Here is an 18886-nt window from a genome sequence, read left to right as displayed (position 1 = left end):
TTCTGCCACTCCTTTCTTCCAGTTTGGTCTTCACGTGTGCTTTTGAACATTATAAGTATTAAAAGCAAAAAGTAAGCCCTGAACATTTAAATTTCCTCCTTGATAAAATTTATTTAGGTCATCTTAATGATTCAGACCGTGGTGTTTGCACATGGAAGGATGAGCTTTAAAAACCTCTTATTAGGCAATTACTTTCCTCAGTAAGATTCCTGCATCGTGATTTTGCTAGGCTTTTGTCAGAACTGGCACAAACTGCTGTAATGAAGTTAACAAAAAAAGGCAAGACAACATCCATGTAGGGCTGAAGAAAAATATGAATGATTTCTTGATATGTCATCATATCTTTGACAATGTTAGCTCTTAAAAGCAAGGAGTGTACGCTTTGTCCTTGCAGGCTTACCTTTATCTGCCTACAATCTGTAACAATTTCTCTGTAGAAGATAGTTGGAGCTGTAGCCACTTAAATTTATTAAAAATAGAATGGAATTTTAGTCTAGAGTATTTAATAAGCTATATCTTAATTCAGTGAAGAAGGGGAATTGAGAAGCTTGATTCTGTGCAGCAGTTGCCTTCCATTTCAGGATCACTTAAAAAGTTATACTTACTATCCCTTTGTATTGAAAATAGTGAAGATATTTGATTCTGTGAGACAGTCAAGTCAATCTTCTTGACCTTCAAACCTCAGGAATACTATGAACTACTCTTGATACATAGTACACAGAGGATCACTTACAATGCAGATAAGCTGTATGTTTACTTAGGTTTCACATTGCTTTTGCATGTGCGATAAAACATTTCCCTCTTCTTCTAGCTGTTCTATTTTAACTTTAAGGGAAGTCATAATCCTAAGTTTGCCACCGTTCTGTTGCTATTGAAATGGCTGCCTGGTTCAGCACTGCAACTGAATTTAGGATCTAAGATTAAGAAAGGAGAGGTGTGTAAGGATCTTACCAGATTACTTTTTGATAACTAGAAAAAGCTTTAGGTGATGTCAAAACAATTGCACCTTTTATATGAGTTAGTTGGTTTTGGTTTGTTATGTTCTGAGCTGATTTAAAGTAAGTCATCCTCATCTACTATTTGAAATCTTTTACTATTTTATGGAATACTAAGTTAGGTAATGAGTAACTCAAAGAATAGCATGGGTGGGTTGCCTCTTGACTTTTTTTTTTATTATTCCAATATACTTTTTAGGATTAGAGCTTTTTACTCTGCGGTACCGATTGTGAAACTTCAATACCCAGTACATCTAAGGGAAGTAGAGATAGGATATATAGCTACAAAACCCTTCCGCTCTGTTCTATCCTTTTTCACGTGCTAGTTTTCCTCCAGTGATTGCCTGGAGAAGGTTGTGGTGTAGGACTTATTTGGCAAAGGAGTCTGTGTCTTGCAAACCTGTGCTTTCAGAGGCAGATCTGCTGGAGCAGTGGCTCGTCCTTCTCAACCCCACTAGGACTGCAAGCAGATGCCAGTATATCTACTAAAATGCCAGTTCTTTTCAGTGCCTCAGTGCTTGTACTCTTGTGGAAGGTAACACTGTCTCCTGTCCTTGATCCTTCAATGGGAAAGGAGGAAAATACTGCACTATGAAGTTACATGCCAGTGGTAAACTGACCCATACTGATCCACAGATCTTTGAAGTATGCTTCAAGAGCTGAAGTAGGTTAGCCACTATCTCCCTCAAGGGTTTTTTTGGCTTGTGTTTTTAAATGTTCCCAGCTGAATAGCACAGTATGCAACAATTTTAAAACTATATTTCAAGTTTTGTCCATATTAAGCAAGGAAGTGGGCAGGTGTATTTAAAAAAAAAAAAACAAACAAAACAGAAAAACAGAGATTGAAATAGCCGATTTTAGCTGTCAAAGTAAATGTATATTTTCAGCACTGCATTGGGAGAATTGTCCCCCATATGTCTGCAGAAATCATACTAGGAGAAACTCTGGTGTGTGTAGTTATACCAGTATTAAATTTTTTGTCAGGATGATTTATACCGGGAGGAGGGAGAGAGGGAAACTAGTATGAAGTACATGTGAAAGATGGTCCAGACAATGTAGCCGATCTAGGAAGCTAGTCTAGCAGATCTGGGAAATTTGCAGATATTTGTGCTGGCAAAGTCTTATGTGTAAATGTAGCTTTTACCTGTTGAAGTTCAGCTTTTTAACTAAATTGGTTTACCCTTAGGATAACATTTAAGTACACACAGGTTTTGATTGCTTGAGAGAGGGCCATTTTAAACTGCATTTTTGAAGATTTTAGTATTAAATTGATATTTAATATTGGCTCAGACAAAAAGTCTTCAGTCAAGACTATCAAGACATCAAAAATGGTGAAAGAATAGAAATGTGTTTCTGATACAGCTGATCTGGAGGCACTCTTGACATTAGAGTATAGCACACATAAGTCCCAGATGAATTGCACAAAATAACTCCTCCAGTTCAACCCATATAATAGTACAAATCTTACTGGAACTAAGCAGTGGTAGTTATTAAGGAAAATAGATACTGGCTGTTTCATATATCTTGTGCTTTTTGGCCACTGTGTTGGTAAAACTGTAAAAAACTTATTAAAGTTCAAAATAAGCCTCTCGTCATGAGAATTACCAGTAAAAAAACCCCACTCTTCTGTAAGCCAAACAAGATGTTTCTAAGTATTTTCACCTACTCTTAAATAATGCCAAAATAACAATTCAAATTAATTAATCTGGTATTCTTGTGTGAAGAGATGTAAAGGTATATTTGAATCTAATAATAACAAAATAACTAGTCAAAACAGTCTCTGAAGAGCCAATGATTATTTTGGAAAACATTTTTGTTACCTGAGATTGTTTGTCTTCCCTTGGTTGCTCAGCTTTCATTCTTCATTTTCATGATAAATTCCCGACAGTTAAGTTCATATGCACTTTTGCACATGCACATACACACATGAGCATGCACATACACACATGAGCACACACACACACACAATAGTTGAGGTTGGAAAGGGCCTCTGGAAATCTAGTCCAACTCTGCTCAAAGCAGCATCAACTAGAACAGGTTGCTGAGGGCTGTGTGCACTCGGGTTTTCAGTAGCTCCAAGGGTGGAGACACCACAACCTCTCCAGCAGCCTGTGGCAGTGTAGACCATCCTCACAGTGCAAACAGTTTCTTCTTCTGGCTCAATGGAAGCTCCTGTGTTTCCGCTTGTGCCTGTTTCCTCTGTCCTGTCAGTGGGCACCACTGAGAAGAGCCTGGCTCCATCTTCTTTGCTTCCCCCATCAGGTGTTTACACACAAGGGTAAGATCCCCCCAAGCTTCCCTTCTCCAGGCTGAACACTCCCAGCTCCCTCAGCCTCCCCTCATGTGTCAGATGCTCCAAGCCCTTTCTTTCATCATCTTCCTGGCCCTTTGCTGGGCTTACTCCAGTTAAGTCCGTATCTTGTACTGGGAAAGGCAGCGCTGGGCCCAGCGCTGCAGCAGCATGTCCCCAGGGCTGAGGAGCGGGAAGGATCACCTCCCTGGATCTGCTGGCGATGCTCTGCCTGACGCAGCCCCGGGGGCCGCTGGCCTGCCTTGCTGCAGGGGCGCGTTGCTGGCTCGGGGTCAGCTCGTTCATCGAGGCCCCGAAGTCCTTCTCTGGGGAGCTGCTGCCCAGCCCGTGCCGGTGCCTGGGGTTATTCCTGCCCAGGCGCAGGACTGGGCATTGCCCGTTGTTGAGCTGCATGAGGTTTCTGTTGGCCCATTTCCCCAGCCTGTCCCACTCCCGCTGGGTGGTAGTGCCCCCCGCTGGTGTGTCAGACGCTGCTCCCCATTTTGTATCATCTGCAGACTTGCCAAGGGTTTAACAGAATTGGCCCAAGTAACTTCTGCTGGGGTGCACCACTAGTGGCTGGGCTCCAGCTGCATTTCATCCCGCTGACCACAGAGTGTTGAGCCTGGCAGTTCATTCAATTTCCAGTCCACTTCACTGACCATTTATCTAGCCTGCATGCACTGTGGGCATGTTATGGGATACAGTGTTGCAGGCCTCACTGAAGTAATGATAAACAACATCCACTGTTTTCCACTAGTCCACTGGTTATCTGTACCAGTCATCTCATTGTATGAAGAAGGCTATCAGGTTGGTGAAGCATGATTTTCCCATCATAAATCCACGGTGCCTGCTCCCGATCATCACCTTATCCTTAATATCTTTGGAAATGGTTTCCAGGATTATTTGCTCCATCAGTCTTCCCGCAGATCAAGGTAACACTGATTGGCTTGTAGTTCCCCAGGTCCTCATCCTTGTAGACAGGGGTGACACTTGCTTTATTCCTGTCCTCGGGAACCTCCTCAGATCTTGCCAGGACCTTTGAAAGATGGAAGACGCCCTTGAAAAGCCATTAGCCAGCTCCTTCTGTTCTTTCAGTTTGATCAGGGATAGTTTCTAATTCTAGGCAAGCAGAAGAAGGACAATTGGTATTTTCTGTGGCTAAAAAAGACCCAGAAAGGGAGGAGAAAAAGTAAGATTTATGCTGATTTATGTGAAAGCTGCTTGGCAAGTAGTTCAAGGAAGAAAATTAAATAATTCAAGGAAGAAAATTAATGTTGAATTATGAATGTAGCATTTTACTGAACTAGTGCATGTTGCAAAGCAGTAAGTAGTTGATGATTTCTTTATAGAGTGCTGTTGACTAAAATCAAATTTCATATAAATGATCAAAGAAATACCTAGCCAATGTAATTTTAACATCTTTTTGGAGTGGTGAGGAACCCTTTAGAAACTGTTTTGTTTGGGTTGGGTTTTGAATTGGGTTGGGTTTTGATTCCACTGCTTTTGAGTCTGGTGCCTTACATAAAGCTCTTTGTCTAGATTTCCATTACAGCAACATCAAACAGCAGTGAAAGTGAAGAGCAGTGCCTATGATGATTTAGTAACAAGTTTCCTCTACAGCAAAGTTGTGATTAGTTACTGTTTCTTCTTAGGACAAACCTACCTTGGGTTATGAGGTTTTTTCCCAATTATTCACGATTTATTTTAGCAATGCCTACTAAGAACTTGATTTGATATCTCTAGGCATACTTAAAAAAAACCAAAATGGCTTGATTACTTACTAATGTTTAAGACTGAATTTGAGCAAAATGCCCCTGCCCCAGCCCCACTCAGCATGGCAGAACAACAGCGTGCAGTGCTCAAGAGTAATGAATATGCCAAAACCCAGCGAGTGAAGTAGTGTGTAAATTATGTTTAAAGTTTTAGGAGGCAGTGCCTCTCCTTGCAAGTCTTGCTCCATTTACTTGCTCAACTGCTGTATTTCAGGACAGATTGGAGGAAATGTGCAATCTTTGGGTTGTTTGAAGCCATTCAGTTTTGGGTAGTGTGCTGTGAATTAAAGTTTGAGGGAGAATACGGAGGGTGACTATCATACAGTGCTGCATATTAAGTCTCACAATGAATAGACTATTAAAAATTATGTGAATTTCAGGTAGGTAATAGGAGGACTTGCACTTAGACCATCCATTACCTGTATACTGATTTCTGTATTCTGGTATTAGTCTCTGTGTTTTTATCTGTTGCCTGAATCACAAAATGGTTGTCAAGTTGCTTTCCAAATAGGTGAAAGTGACATTTTAAGTTAATATTTAGGAGGCCACTGAATCACAGACCACAGTTTGCTGTGGTTATGCTTATGTTATTCTGTTAAATAGATACGATCATTTTGATGATGGTGTATGCTCATCACTACAAAGCTTAGTTCTTTTTATAACTGAAGAAATACGGTATGGATGGACTGTCATGTGGAATTCTATATTATAGCAGCATCCTAGAAATCCCCTTCTACTTTGATTACTTTGCTGTGGAAAAATTCAATTGCTACTCTTTTGATATATGTCTTATATAGTGAAAACTTTAGTAGTAGTGAAAGCACAAAAACAGGACTGGCCATCTTAATGTTCTTAAAAACCAAAACAGAATTGGAGCAGAGACGGTAACAGTTGTCTCTCTTCATGCAAGTACAGGGAACATAGGCAAAACAGTTGACGGAGTTGGCTTCTTTTGCAGCAATATGTTAACTATTTTCTTTGGCTGCATTTAGGCTGAATGCCATCTGGGGCAGTGGCTGTCCATCAAATTATTGTGGGCACAATGATGCTTGTCTGAGTGGCCTCCATGCTTAGCTTGAATCAAGCAATTTGATCCATCTCTTCAGTCTGGCCTTTGGCCCATGATTGAATACTAAGCTTTAACCAAACAATTGTATATAGTACCCGGGTTTCAAGGCATGAGAGGGTGGTCAGGGCAGAACGTAAGGCAGAGTTTTCAGACTAGCTAAAAACAGTAATTTATTTTCTTTGATCTAATGTAAACTTCTCATGTAGTTTTGTTATAAATGACAGTATTAAGGCTTCCTAAAATAGCAGTTATGGAATATAATGGGGATGTGAAATCGAACTTTGAATTTGGAAAATGCGGTCATGAAAAGAGAGAAGTCACTAACCAGATTGCTAGAGCAGACTCACTTCCCTGTTACTGTTGTGCATACTCATACCATAGAGAGTTACATTTGACAGATACATCAAGTTTTTGCCAGCCCTTTGAGTTCATGTTTGGGGTTTTTTTGGTTTTGGTTTTTTTTAATAAAAATCTCAGATCTTGTTCAACCACGTTTATACAGTTTATACAATTTCAGTGCTTTTCATGAAAAAGGAAAATCTGGGTTGTACTGTGGGAATGGTAGTGGAGTGGGAGATAAAGGAGTCCCTTGTAGGACAGAGTGAGAAGTGATGGAAGTGTTGTGAAGCCCGTGCTGATGGTCAGGCCAGTGCAGATGGATTCCACAGAAGGGTAGGGATCCTCCTACTTGTTGAATAAGCCAATTTCGAAGCTCAGGGCTGGCTAAGAAAAATACTTCCAACCTTTGTTCCAGCCCTGATTTACCTCATTTACCACTGAATGCAAGTGTGTACAGGAGCAGTTAGTGCACAGCGGCTGATACGACGGTTGGCTGTATGCTTACCCAAATACGTCAGGTTACTTGGCTGGTGGCAAATACACAAATCCCAGATAACTCTTAGGAGTTTAACTCTGCTGCAGCCTCATAGTGAGGAGGAGTGTCTTGCATTTAGGAAGTAAGTACAGCTCTATATCAGTACAGGATTTTGTTAACACAAAGCAGGTTTGCTCACAGTTGCATGACAAGGTGAGAAGCAGCACTGTTGCATCCGTTTATCTTTTTTGTTTTATTGAGAGGCAAAAATTGGAAGCTCGATTCATTTTCTTTTTCTTTGGGGGGGGGGTTGGGTATCTTTTTTCTTTGGGATAGTACTTATTAACCAGTTGGGAAAGAGGATCGTAAAATAACCTAGATTGTTAACATTACACATTAAATGTAAAACCTCAGAACTTGTTAAAATTATCTGTTCTGAGTTCATGTATGTACTCCATCCTGAGCCCATTAATCTTCACTGTGCATTCATGTGTAACAAATTCTTAAGTAACTTGTCAATTAAATAAACTTTTGGCCCAACAAAACCCCCCATTTGTACAGCAGAAATCTATTAGTCATTCTGTGTTTATGCTGGAGTTAGCTTGAACTGTGGCCAAACATATCATTTTGTCTCCAAGTCTAGATTCCAGCTCTGAATTACTAATAGTTTGTGGCTTTGAAACGTTGCCAGATGTTAGCACTTACAAAAGAAGCTTCTGTCAGTGTAAATTAAAACAGAAGATTCTCCTCTTTCTGCCATGTAAGTTCGAAGTTTTATTTTCTAAGAACAAGGCAGTGGCGTTTCCTTCTTACAACTTAAGGCAGCTAATAGCTTTCCTAACTCCACTGCTAAACGTGTATCCTGGTGCACAAATACATACGCACATTAGATACAGCTAATGCATAGATTGTGTATAAGCTGTCGTAGCTAATGAATGCATTAAATAATTACTCACAGGAACACCTAGGAGGAAGGTACTGTTAGGTGGCAGATCTGTCCTTATATAAATGATCATGAAATAACAGGCAAAGCAGGGTTAATAATTACATAACAGCTTCAGCGGAAAATAAAGGAGCTCTTGAACAGAACAATGTATTTTTACACTTGTGTAGGCTTACTAACCTAACTGAACTACACTGAATCTATGTAGAACAGCAACACAAAGGCGTGCCTGTGAAATAACAATATTTGGATCCCTCGTGGATTTTCATTCCTTTATTACTACATCTTTGTATTAGTTGTTCCAAACAACTTGTGGTATTTTCCTAAATAGGAAGCATGCTTATAGAGATTTAATTTGGCAATTATTTACCCTCGTGGTGCAAATTTAGGGACATACATGATACTCCATTTACTGTAAAACCTGAATGGTGGTGTCTCATCACACTGGGCTGTTATTCTGAGCTGACAAATAACGGTATCCTGACAGTTGGTCCTGTATAAAAATTTTGAGTTCTGTTAATCTTTTTGGTGGGAAAGTTTAATTGTTGGGGAAGGGGGTGGGAACATGTTGGATGCTTATGAAAGTTCTGTCAAAGCTATCTATCTGAGCCCAGTTAAAATTTAACTTAATTTCAGAATGCATCTTTGCTAGAACAGTGAGGTTAGAGCTGCTTGAATTAGTGGTCAACTGCAACTTATAAGCCAATAAATACATTAACAGTAGAAAACTCAGGTAATTACTCCAGGATTGTACTGTACTTCATTGCATTGAACATACTTAGGTGAACATGTCTTTAGCCTCACACACGCACTTGGTATTTACTGGTTATTTCCTTATAGCCTTTATGAACTATGCTTCTTACAGTCTAAATGGAGTTTGACTACTGCATAGGTTGAACTGCTAATAAAAGTTATTCATCCACATGGATCATGGAAGGGTGGAGGTCCTTTGGAGGAAGAACTCAAACGATGTGACACTCTTTATAAACAGCTTGAGCTGGCTTTTACAAGGCTGCATTACAAATTGATACCTAATGTGTTGCCATTACAGCGTGGAAGAGCTGCTGCTTTTAACTTACTTTCCTAAATATTGAATGTTAGCATAAATTAATTGTCCTCTGCTGTATTATCTGCATTTTCCAGGTTGACTCACTTCACTTCTTGACATTTTATTTATGTTGTCTTACTGCTTGTCCTTTCCCTAGTGTGACGATGGATCCACTTACTGAAAGAAGATATAAATTATTTTTACCTGTTAATTTTTCTTTGAAGAAGTGTGCTTCCTAATCCAGGCTTCCCTGGAAGACTTACAAAGTAAGAAGGATATGACTTTAAAATCCCCAGCTGGTTTTTTTTTTATTTAAATTAACCTAAACTATAGTTTCTCTCTCTCATGTAAATTTTCCTTTGGAATGTTTCTTTTTGGAAAAAGACTCCTGAGAGTCCACCAGCTGCTTTCTCTTGGACAGTCCCAGGCAGACCATTTTAACACTGTTTTTGTTTCTCAGTAAAACATAAGAACACTTACCTGTTTGGGATAAGAGTATTGGATATGTTGCTTCAGAGAACAGAAATTAGGTGTATAATTTCTTTTGTTAAATAACTATGTCTTCTTGTCTTTGGTTGCATCAGTTATCTCTAGGAAAAAAAAATAGTTTTTTTGTAGAGCTATGTTATGGCACACTTTTAGCAAAGTAAGTTTTTGAGTGTAAGCAACTGGTGAAATACTGTTTTACAGGTTACATGTCTTGCCTGTGACAATAAATCAAATACCATAGAACCTTTCTGGGACCTGTCCCTGGAGTTTCCTGAGAGGTATCACTGCAATGGGAAGGAGATGTCGTCTCAGTATCCCTGTCTGCTGACAGAAATGCTGGCCAAGTTTACAGAAACTGAAGCTTTGGAAGGAAAGATATATGCATGTGATCAGTGCAACAGTGAGTAAAGGCAGTATGTACTCATGCATACATTCTCTGTGTAAAATATAAAGTAAACTGACTGTGAAAGCGTGGAAGGAAAATACTATTAAGTCCTAAAAAGTGTGTTGCAAACAAAGTCCTGGTGTGGTCACTTGACAGCTTTTACTTGCCATCTAGAAGATGGAATAGTTCAAAGGATGTTTTAAAGTGTGATGCTTCTCTTAGAGAAAGTCTGATCACACACTAATGGGGATTCTGATCCCAGCTGAAGAACCCATCACCTTTTTAAATTAAGGTGACTAACCTAAGTGACCACAGGTATTTTATACTTGCATCATAAAATAATCCTTGCAAAATGGCTCTTGAGAGTGTATCCTTTTATAAGGAGGCACATACGATAGCTATTTAGGTCCACCCGAATTTGATGGATAAATCTTAGACTGAAATACAAGGCTGTTATCGAGATTTGTATTATGTAACTGTGTGTTTGGCCTCAGCAAAACGAAGAAAGTTTTCTTCTAAACCAGTTATACTCACAGAAGCTCAGAAGCAGCTTATGGTGTGTCGACTACCTCAGGTTCTCAGATTACACCTTAAACGGTTTAGGTAAGTAGTACCACAACGTACAGTGTTGCAAACTGACCAATTCAGTCCCACTCTTCCGTTGTTTGGGGTCAATGTTTTTCAGCATCAGTTTCATTTCCTTTCACTAGCACAATGACAAATAATTATTAGAAACTTATTTTCTTGTTTAATTTAAGCATCAATAAGATACACTATAAGTAGAGAACTGACCTTTTGGATTCCAGCTGCTTGTCACTTCAATGCCAGAATTATTTCATCCTTCTTTTCAAACAAAACCTACTAACCTTGCTGTGAACTCTGTTGGTAAAAATTAATCCTGTGTTACCTTTAGGTAGAGTAAATGCTCGTATTCACTAATGTAGAAATCGAGATTGTATTCAGTGGAAGTGTCATGTAACCCTCTTATAAACAAATACATTAATGCAGTAGCCCGAGAGTAAGGAAGCGGAGACTGCTTCTCTGTGAACTCTTAGTCCACGCATTAGTACAGAGTGTTTCACAAATACAAAGGAAACTGGAAATGAGACGGAATAAATCAGAAATACCAATGAGATATTATAGTACGTGGGAAGTGCTTCCCACTCACCCTTACACAGATCTTAAGATGGGTATTTTGGAAGATGAGAATAGTAGGTACCATAGACAGACACATTTTAAAAGGCCTTGGAATAAAGAAGTGAAATAGGAAGCCTAGAAAAAAAGTACGCAAATTAAGCATTTATTTTCTGCACAAAGACAATAGTGAAAATACCACTTGCTATGTTAAAACATAATTCAGAATGCTGTGTTCTTTCTTTGAAAGAATGTAAGTTTCCCTTTGACTTAATTTTCCAGGTGGTCAGGACGCAATCATCGTGAGAAGATTGGCGTACACGTTAATTTTGATCAGATGCTGAACATGGAGCCTTACTGCTGCAGAGAAACGCTCAAGTCTCTCCTACCTGACTGCTTTATCTACGACTTGTCTGCTGTGGTAATGCATCACGGGAAAGGATTTGGCTCAGGGCACTACACTGCCTACTGCTACAATTCAGAAGGAGGTAGGAACCAGATGTGAAATAAGGAGGGTGGGAGAAAGGAATGTTTGTAATTCTAGACTGATAAGTTTACTGTCTTTTCTCAAACCGAAAGGGAGTTGCTTGTAGCTGAACGGCCTGGAATGAGAATTGCAGTTCTGTTAACCAAAACAGTTCAGTTTTTGTATTAGCTTGTTAAATGTGTTCTGGCTATAAACTCTCATAAATCTGAGGAAGCTAAGCTGGGCTTTTAACATCTAGAGGCAAACATACTAGATCAACTGAAACAGTATACTATTTCTACACAACTTGTTAAACGGGAGTCACTAATTAATTATTAAATGCAATGCAATTACCTCAAATCAGCATCCGATGACTTTTTTTGGTGTATTTCTTCACTGCAGGATTTTGGGTACACTGCAATGATTCGAAACTCAACATGTGCACTATGGAAGAAGTATGCAAGGCTCAAGCTTACATTTTGTTTTACAGCCAACGACTTACTCAGGCAAATGGACGTGGTAAAATACCGTGTCCTAGCACAGCTGAAAGTCAGCAGCACACAGATTTAGCTGACTGCTCCATGGACAGCAGTAGCAGCTAATCCAAAGCCAGTTAACTGTGTGTATGGTAAAAGTTTGAATCGTCATAACTATATATTTTTAAATGAAATGAAAGTACAGTAATGTACTTTTTTACTTTGAATCTGTGTACAATGTTTATATACTTTTGTATTAGTTAAAGTACTCTTTACAATTGTTAGTAAAAGTTTTTATTGACAGTAAGTAATTTTCTAAGTACCTAGAATTTCAATACAGCTATTTTTTTAAGGAAAAGATTGCTATTTGCATTTAACTCTTACCTCAGGCTGTTTTTTAAGCTGGTTTTGTATTTTGATAATCTTTTTGAATTGGTTTAGAAAAATGATTTTCAATGTGCAACTGGTATTTCTCTGGTTAATTTTCTATATATGCTTGTGTACATTTTATAGTATAGTTCTAATGATACCATGATTCTTACTGTCTGCAGGAATTGCTACTAGGTCTTAGAATATTAACATTCACCAGCAAGGAATGTTTTACACGTCAAACAGTAACTGAACTTCCTGTAGGAAACTTTCTGTATATTCTTCATGACTGAAGTGAAATTATTTTGCAAGCTTCAAGGGAACTACACTAAAGATACACTGATAGAATTTCTTAAAATCTGAAATTGAGGAAATAGAGCATGTACTTATTTTCACATAAGTATGGAAGAGAAGCATTTAATAGCACAGGAATGTACCTTTACCAAGACTTCCATGTTTTTGCCTTAAGAAGCCTGACAACTCAAGTGCCAAATTCAAAGCACTGACTTTGACAACCAGGGGCTTTTTATTCCAATAACTTCAAAATCTTTCTTAAAAAAAGCCCAACATCACCACACTCACCCACCCCACTGTTATTGCTACAAGAATGTTAGCACCCCCTTTCTTGCATTGGACAAGCTTACTTTAAATTGCAGCAAGTGTTGTCTGTTTCAGTAATCTCTAACACAAACTACTGAAAAGAAGCTGTAAAATTTGTATGAAAGCAATTTCAATCTGACTGGTTTCATTAGCTACAACTGCTGTACCTTCTCCGTGGTCCTACCACTAGCATTAACAGAACTGTGCATTGAGGAGAATCGAACAAGCAGGAATTAGCAGTCGTTCTCCACATACACTAGTTAATGCCAAGTAAATTTTAATTGTGAAGTTATTTTGCATAAGTCCTATGCAGATTGTTACCTCATCTTCTGCAAAGTTTATACCTCAATAAAATGCCTTGATGTGGACAGAAAACCATGCGTGTACTGGAATTGGTTCCTACATTATCATTACAACTTTTTTTTAAAAAGTATTTTTAAACTGTGCCTAACATGGGCTAAGACATTAACTATAAGACCACTTTGGCCATCTGTCACTGATTTAACAGCTGGTTTTATTCATGACTTTCCCTACCATTTCTATCTGTGTTTATGAGAGATGCCACATTATAACGAGCACATAGTGGCCTCAGATCTCAAACTTTCTTCACCTTGTGCTTATCCAAATTACATGTGCAAAAGCAGTTTGGTCCTTTTTTTGTTTTTTTTTTTTAGCCATGGGACACCTCGGAGGTGTTCTGAAAATCTACGTGTTACGACTGTGCAGTCGTTCAAATACGTCCCTTCTCTCTTGACCCTTTCTACTTCAAACACTTCTTTCTACTTAGAGGTAGTTCAGGGGAATAGAAAGGAAGGGGAAAGACTTGTGCTATTTGCCTTTCAGAATTCTCATACCTCTCCCCCCGAGAGCATCTCGACCAGATACGTAGGGATACTGAGAGACTCAAGCATTAATGGAAGAGTCTAGCTTGGGACTGGCAGAGAGCGATGGGAGGTGAGAGGAGTTCATTAGCCTCAATCAATCATCAGCATTATGCACATACTCAAGTCCCGTAGAAAGATCTTTTCCTGCCATTTTTTTCTAGAAGGATTGCCTAGGCTGTGTTTATGGCTCTTCCCTGCATTTCCTCTCATTGCAGCAAGCATTACCAAGTCTCAGGGCTTTCTCTAAAAGACATCATTAGCTTAGCAAAAGCAAATTCTGCTTTCTTCCCATTGGTGCTCTCTTGGGTAGAACAAGAGAAAGGAAGGCAAAAGGGCATGCACAAACATAGAGTTCTAGTCCTAATCCAAGGAGCGGGGAGGAGAGAGGTGATTACTGCCATCCAGCATGAGGATGAGCTTCTCAACAGCTTCTGCTTTACTTCTTAATACTTGCTGGTTCATGTAACTAGCTCTCCACCCTTTATCTAGAGTAAGGCTTAAGCACAGCATGAGCCTATGTGCTTATATTCTGCTTTCCTTCACTCTAGTAAGTATTAAAAATAGAGCTCTAACTAGAGCCAAGGAAGTGGCAAGGTTCAGCATCAGTGACAAAATCAGCAGAAATACCACAGCCAGGGCAGAAGCCTATGTCATGCTGTAGGCCTTAGGAAACCAGACAGCTGTTTGATTAAAGGCCACCCATCTGTTTTGGCAGCAGCTGTTCCTGGGGCCGGACTTCCACAACTCACTGGCAGGAGGTCTGCAGACTGGCAAAGCTAGGGGTCCAGCACGTCAGCACCTATATCGGCAACAGGGGTATGGTTGGGTGGAGTGGTCTGTTATATCAGAAGAGACCCAGGTAAATGCACCTGGTGGTTCCAGAACTCCCTCCTTTATCAGCTGGTCTGGTAGCTAAGTTACTTGCATGAGAGTAGTCATGTGAAAGCATCTCAAGAAGCCATAACCCTTGGCTCCACCTTCATTTTAATCTACATTCAGAAAACCAAGTTCAGGTTGCAGGTTCAGCTCCACTGTTACCATGCTAAGAGCTGTCTCCAGCCCAGATACCTGCTACCTGATTACCTGGAGCTCCATATGCTGCCCTTGCTGAATTTCCTCTCATTGCACAAACCATCGGTGCTTCTAGGAACTTGGTAAAGCACTTGTTCAGCAATTACTGTTAATGAAAAGGTCAGGACCCCCTCACACACATGGTAACACTCCATAATAGTAATGCAGCAGCCAACCACAGTGTGAACATACAGACTATCGCCCAAGACAGAAATGTTTCCAGTAATTACAGTTTTGCATGTATTTTTGAGATCACTTGCTGACACGCCCTTCCTCAGTTCTTCAGGAGAGAGGCTGGATTTTTTTTCCCCAGAAACACCAGGGAATCGGTACTTACTGTGCCTTAACTAGCCACATACCAACTACATCTGAGAGTACACAAAACTGATAGCGGAAGGGGCCTCTGGAGATTGTAGAGTCTGACTCTGCTCAAAGCAGCATCAACTAGAACAGGTTGCTGAGGGCTGTGTGCACTCAGGTTTTCAGTAGCTCCAAGGGTGGAGACACCACAACCTCTCCAGCAGCCTGTGGCAGTGTAGACCATCCTCACAGTGCAAACAGTTTCTTCTTCTGGCTCAATGGAAGCTCCTGTGTTTCCGCTTGTGCCTGTTTCCTCTGTCCTGTCAGTGGGCACCACTGAGAAGAGCCTGGCTCCACCTTCTTTGCTTCCCCCATCAGGTGTTTACACACAAGGGTAAGATCCCCCCAAGCTTCCCTTCTCCAGGCTGAACACTCCCAGCTCCCTCAGCCTCCCCTCATGTGTCAGATGCTCCAAGCCCTTTCTTTCATCATCTTCCTGGCCCTTTGCTGGGCTTACTCCAGTTAAGTCCGTATCTTGTACTGGGAAAGGCAGCGCTGGGCCCAGCGCTGCAGCAGCATGTCCCCAGGGCTGAGGAGCGGGAAGGATCACCTCCCTGGATCTGCTGGCGATGCTCTGCCTGACGCAGCCCCGGGGGCCGCTGGCCTGCCTTGCTGCAGGGGCGCGTTGCTGGCTCGGGGTCAGCTCGTTCATCGAGGCCCCGAAGTCCTTCTCTGGGGAGCTGCTGCCCAGCCCGTGCCGGTGCCTGGGGTTATTCCTGCCCAGGCGCAGGACTGGGCATTGCCCGTTGTTGAGCTGCATGAGGTTTCTGTTGGCCCATTTCCCCAGCCTGTCCCACTCCCGCTGGGTGGTAGTGCCCCCCGCTGGTGTGTCAGACGCTGCTCCCCATTTTGTATCATCTGTGAATGTGCGGAGAGCGCATTCCCACACATCCTGCAGGTCACAGCCCATTCTTAAACTGCAAACTAATACCATTTGCCAGTCCCAGGTGGTAATGGCTATATGCATCCAGACAACGTGCACTGGGATTATGCATCCTCACTTTTATCTAGTGGTAAATAAGGCTTCTATACAGGGCTCTCCAATTTAAGGGGTTCAGAGATTTGGCCTGAGGGGGGGAAAAAAAGTTAATTTCAAAAACTCGGAAAGCAGACTTCTAAAGCTCAAAAAGAACTAGGCAAAAGGCTTGCTTTATTTTAACTGCTGACTAGTCTACATGGGTTTCATACTTTTTTTAAAGTGCGGTAGCTTTGCAAAAGAAGAGAGGTCAGCACCAGTATAAAAGAAAAACTAAAATCTCTATGACTTCTAACCTTAGTTATGAGTTGGGTGACTGTCTTGGCAAAAAACACAAATCAGTTTTTGCTACAAAAATCTTGAAAGAGGCACAGCACAGTTGTCTATTTTTGCTTTTACTTTAAAAGTATTCAAACATTGCAAATTATGAAAACAGAACTGCCTCTTGATTCCTTGTAGGAAAAAAAAATTCTCTAGAAAAACTTCACATAAAAATAACATCCCGCTTCAAAGCATGCTGTTGTTTTCTCATCTTACATGGTCTTTATCTCTAAACACACCTTCATAAAGCCATTTGGCAGAAACATTATTTTGTGAATGATTTAAGAAAATACACTGCCTGCCTTTGTTTCTGGACAGCTGATTGATGTTTCACAGAATGCCGAGTACCAACAAGTTGGAAGCACAAAATCCTGTCAAACGGATTAACTATAAAAAGCCTAATGCTCTTCTTCCTTCCTGTAAGAAAAATATTTGAAATAAATAGGATTTTGCAAAGTTCCTCTACCTCCAAATACCACCTGTAAAAATCAAAGGAACAAATTCCAGTCATGTTTACACATTGCATCATTAAGTTTCAATGATACCATCTTACTCCAGTTTTGTCCTGTTTTGTAACACAGACGTTATTTTGATATACTGATGGTAACACAACACAATGACGTTGGAAGATGCAACAGCAGCTTTCTCACTGTAACAGCAACTTTACCTCCCTCCCTAGATGTCCTGTTTCGGCCTCTTCTTTGGACCGTTGCGGTTGTACTCGCCCTTAAAACCCCTGGCCTCTCGCAGGGCAGGTTGCTACACAGCAGCTTCACAAAGCTAGTGCTAGAACTGCTGCTTCATTAGTCCACAAGCTAGAGTCTGAAGTAGAGGAGTACGTCCCTGGGGATATTCCATACAGTTGCTACTTAGCACCATGTTTATTTCCATTTTTTAAGAAAATCTGCCACTAAAAAAGGAACCCCCTGATCTTTCTTGTAAGGTGGGAATTTTAAGCCAAAATGTGAAGTGTGAAACTCCAAGGGAATCTACCATCAACACACAAGCAGAAAACAGTTTTGAAAAGGAGACCCATGCTCCTCTACTCTGCTCTCACGAGAACCCACCTGGGTACTGCATCCAGCTCTGGGGTCCCCAGTACAAGAGAGACATGGAGCTGTTGGAGTGAGTCCAGAGGAGGGCCACAAAGCTGATCAGAGGGCTGGAGCACCTCTCCTATGAGGACAGGCTGAGAGAGTTGGGGTGGTTCAGCCTGGGGAAGAGAAGGCTCCTGGGAGATTTAATTGCTGCCTTCCAGCACCTAAAGAGGGCCTACAGGAAAGCTGGAGAGAGACTGTTTACAAAGGCATGGAGTAATAGGACAACTATAGGTTTAAACTAAGAGGGTAGATTTAGATTAGATATGAGAAAGAAATTCTTCCCTGTGAGGGTGGTGAGGCACTAGAACAGGTTGCCCAGAGAAGCTGTGGATGCCCCCTCCCTGGAAGTGTTCCAGGCCAGGTTGGATGGGGCTTTGGGCAACCTGGTCTAGTGGAGGGTGTCCCTGCCCATGGCAGGGGGGTTGGAACTAGATGACCTTTAAGGTCCCTTTCAACAGAAACCATCTGGTGATTCTGTGACTCTGAATACTACTGCCTCCTCGATTCAAGTAAAAGCAGTAGAATCTGGCCTTTAGCTGGAAAGTCCCTGTAGTTTTAACAAAATCTATTTTCTACAACGTACCCAAGATGCAGCACCTTTGAGAAACAAAGATGACCAAACCCATCCCTACTCCATGGCTGGCTGCATTCATATCCACCAGCCCCATTTTCCCCATCCTGCACTATAAAAAGGATTTGTCACAGACCTCCCACACCCAGCTCCAGCTCCAGCCCCTTGCTTTCTTGCCAACTGCCAGAGGCTTTCACTTGGACTTTAATACAATAGAGGGTTTTTTTTGTTTGGGACAGAAGTCAAGTTCAGTTTGCTTTTGCAAGCTGGAGTCAAAAGTTTCTGCCTCACCCTGCTCTCTGTGTACTGGAGAGAGGGCAGGCTTTAAACATTTCAACAGCCTGGTACAGACTCCCACAACCTGAGGGTGCCTGCGCTGCATTAGGGTGCTGCTAACGCCGTTAAACACAAGACAAACTTCGCTACTTCAGTCAGAAAACTAGTACAAGGCTCCATGAAACTAACAGAACTTATTTAGATTGAAGACTTATTCAAGCAGGTGATCAAAAAGTGGGTGGGGAACACAAACCAAACACAAACCCCACATCTAAGAGGAGAAGTATGTTGTTTGAGTCTAAAATTAGTCTCCCAGTTAGGAAAATCTTAGGCCATACCTTCATCAGAAGGACAGATTGTGAGGTTCAGCTGTACGTTCTCTAACGATGTGTGTGTCTCTCAAGGTCTGCGTAAAGGAAAAACCCTGCAAAGCAGGTTCTGAACTCTCTACTTCGGCACCTCCAATAAATGTAC

At 41.0% G+C, this 18886-nt stretch overlaps 1 protein-coding gene and 1 long non-coding RNA gene across 6 annotated transcripts in view; one reads left to right on the top strand and one right to left on the bottom strand.

Moving 5' to 3' along the window:
* USP44 (ubiquitin specific peptidase 44) overlaps positions 1-13228 on the top strand; it is a 22955-nt gene extending 9727 nt beyond the window's left edge. For 3 of the 4 annotated variants that reach the window (XM_054835987.1, XM_054836005.1, XM_054836014.1), the window contains exons 3-6: positions 9625-9823; positions 10303-10411; positions 11225-11430; positions 11811-13228. In XM_054835987.1, the coding sequence (XP_054691962.1) occupies positions 9625-9823; positions 10303-10411; positions 11225-11430; positions 11811-12010 (714 nt within the window). In that variant the 3' untranslated portion in view covers positions 12011-13228. Of the gene's footprint in view, positions 1-9624; positions 9837-10302; positions 10414-11224; positions 11431-11810 lie in introns of those variants that run through there. The other variant, XM_054835996.1, reaches the window with a different exon arrangement.
* On the bottom strand, positions 4313-18886 carry LOC129210261 (uncharacterized). 2 transcript variants are annotated; one of them, XR_008578358.1, is made up of 5 exons: positions 18751-18886; positions 10601-10687; positions 10343-10514; positions 9415-9524; positions 4313-4446 (listed from the first exon to the last, which is right to left on the bottom strand). It is a non-coding gene; the product is annotated as an uncharacterized LOC129210261 (long non-coding RNA). The 2 variants fall into 2 exon arrangements; XR_008578359.1 differs by lacking the exon at positions 4313-4446 and adding an exon at positions 7487-9111.

The sequence above is a fragment of the Grus americana genome, chromosome 1 (genome assembly GCF_028858705.1).
Source record: "Grus americana isolate bGruAme1 chromosome 1, bGruAme1.mat, whole genome shotgun sequence".
Classification (NCBI taxonomy): Eukaryota; Metazoa; Chordata; class Aves; order Gruiformes; family Gruidae; genus Grus; species Grus americana.
The sequence above is the reverse complement of the archived record's forward strand: the minus strand, read 5'-3'. Positions and strand labels throughout refer to the sequence as shown.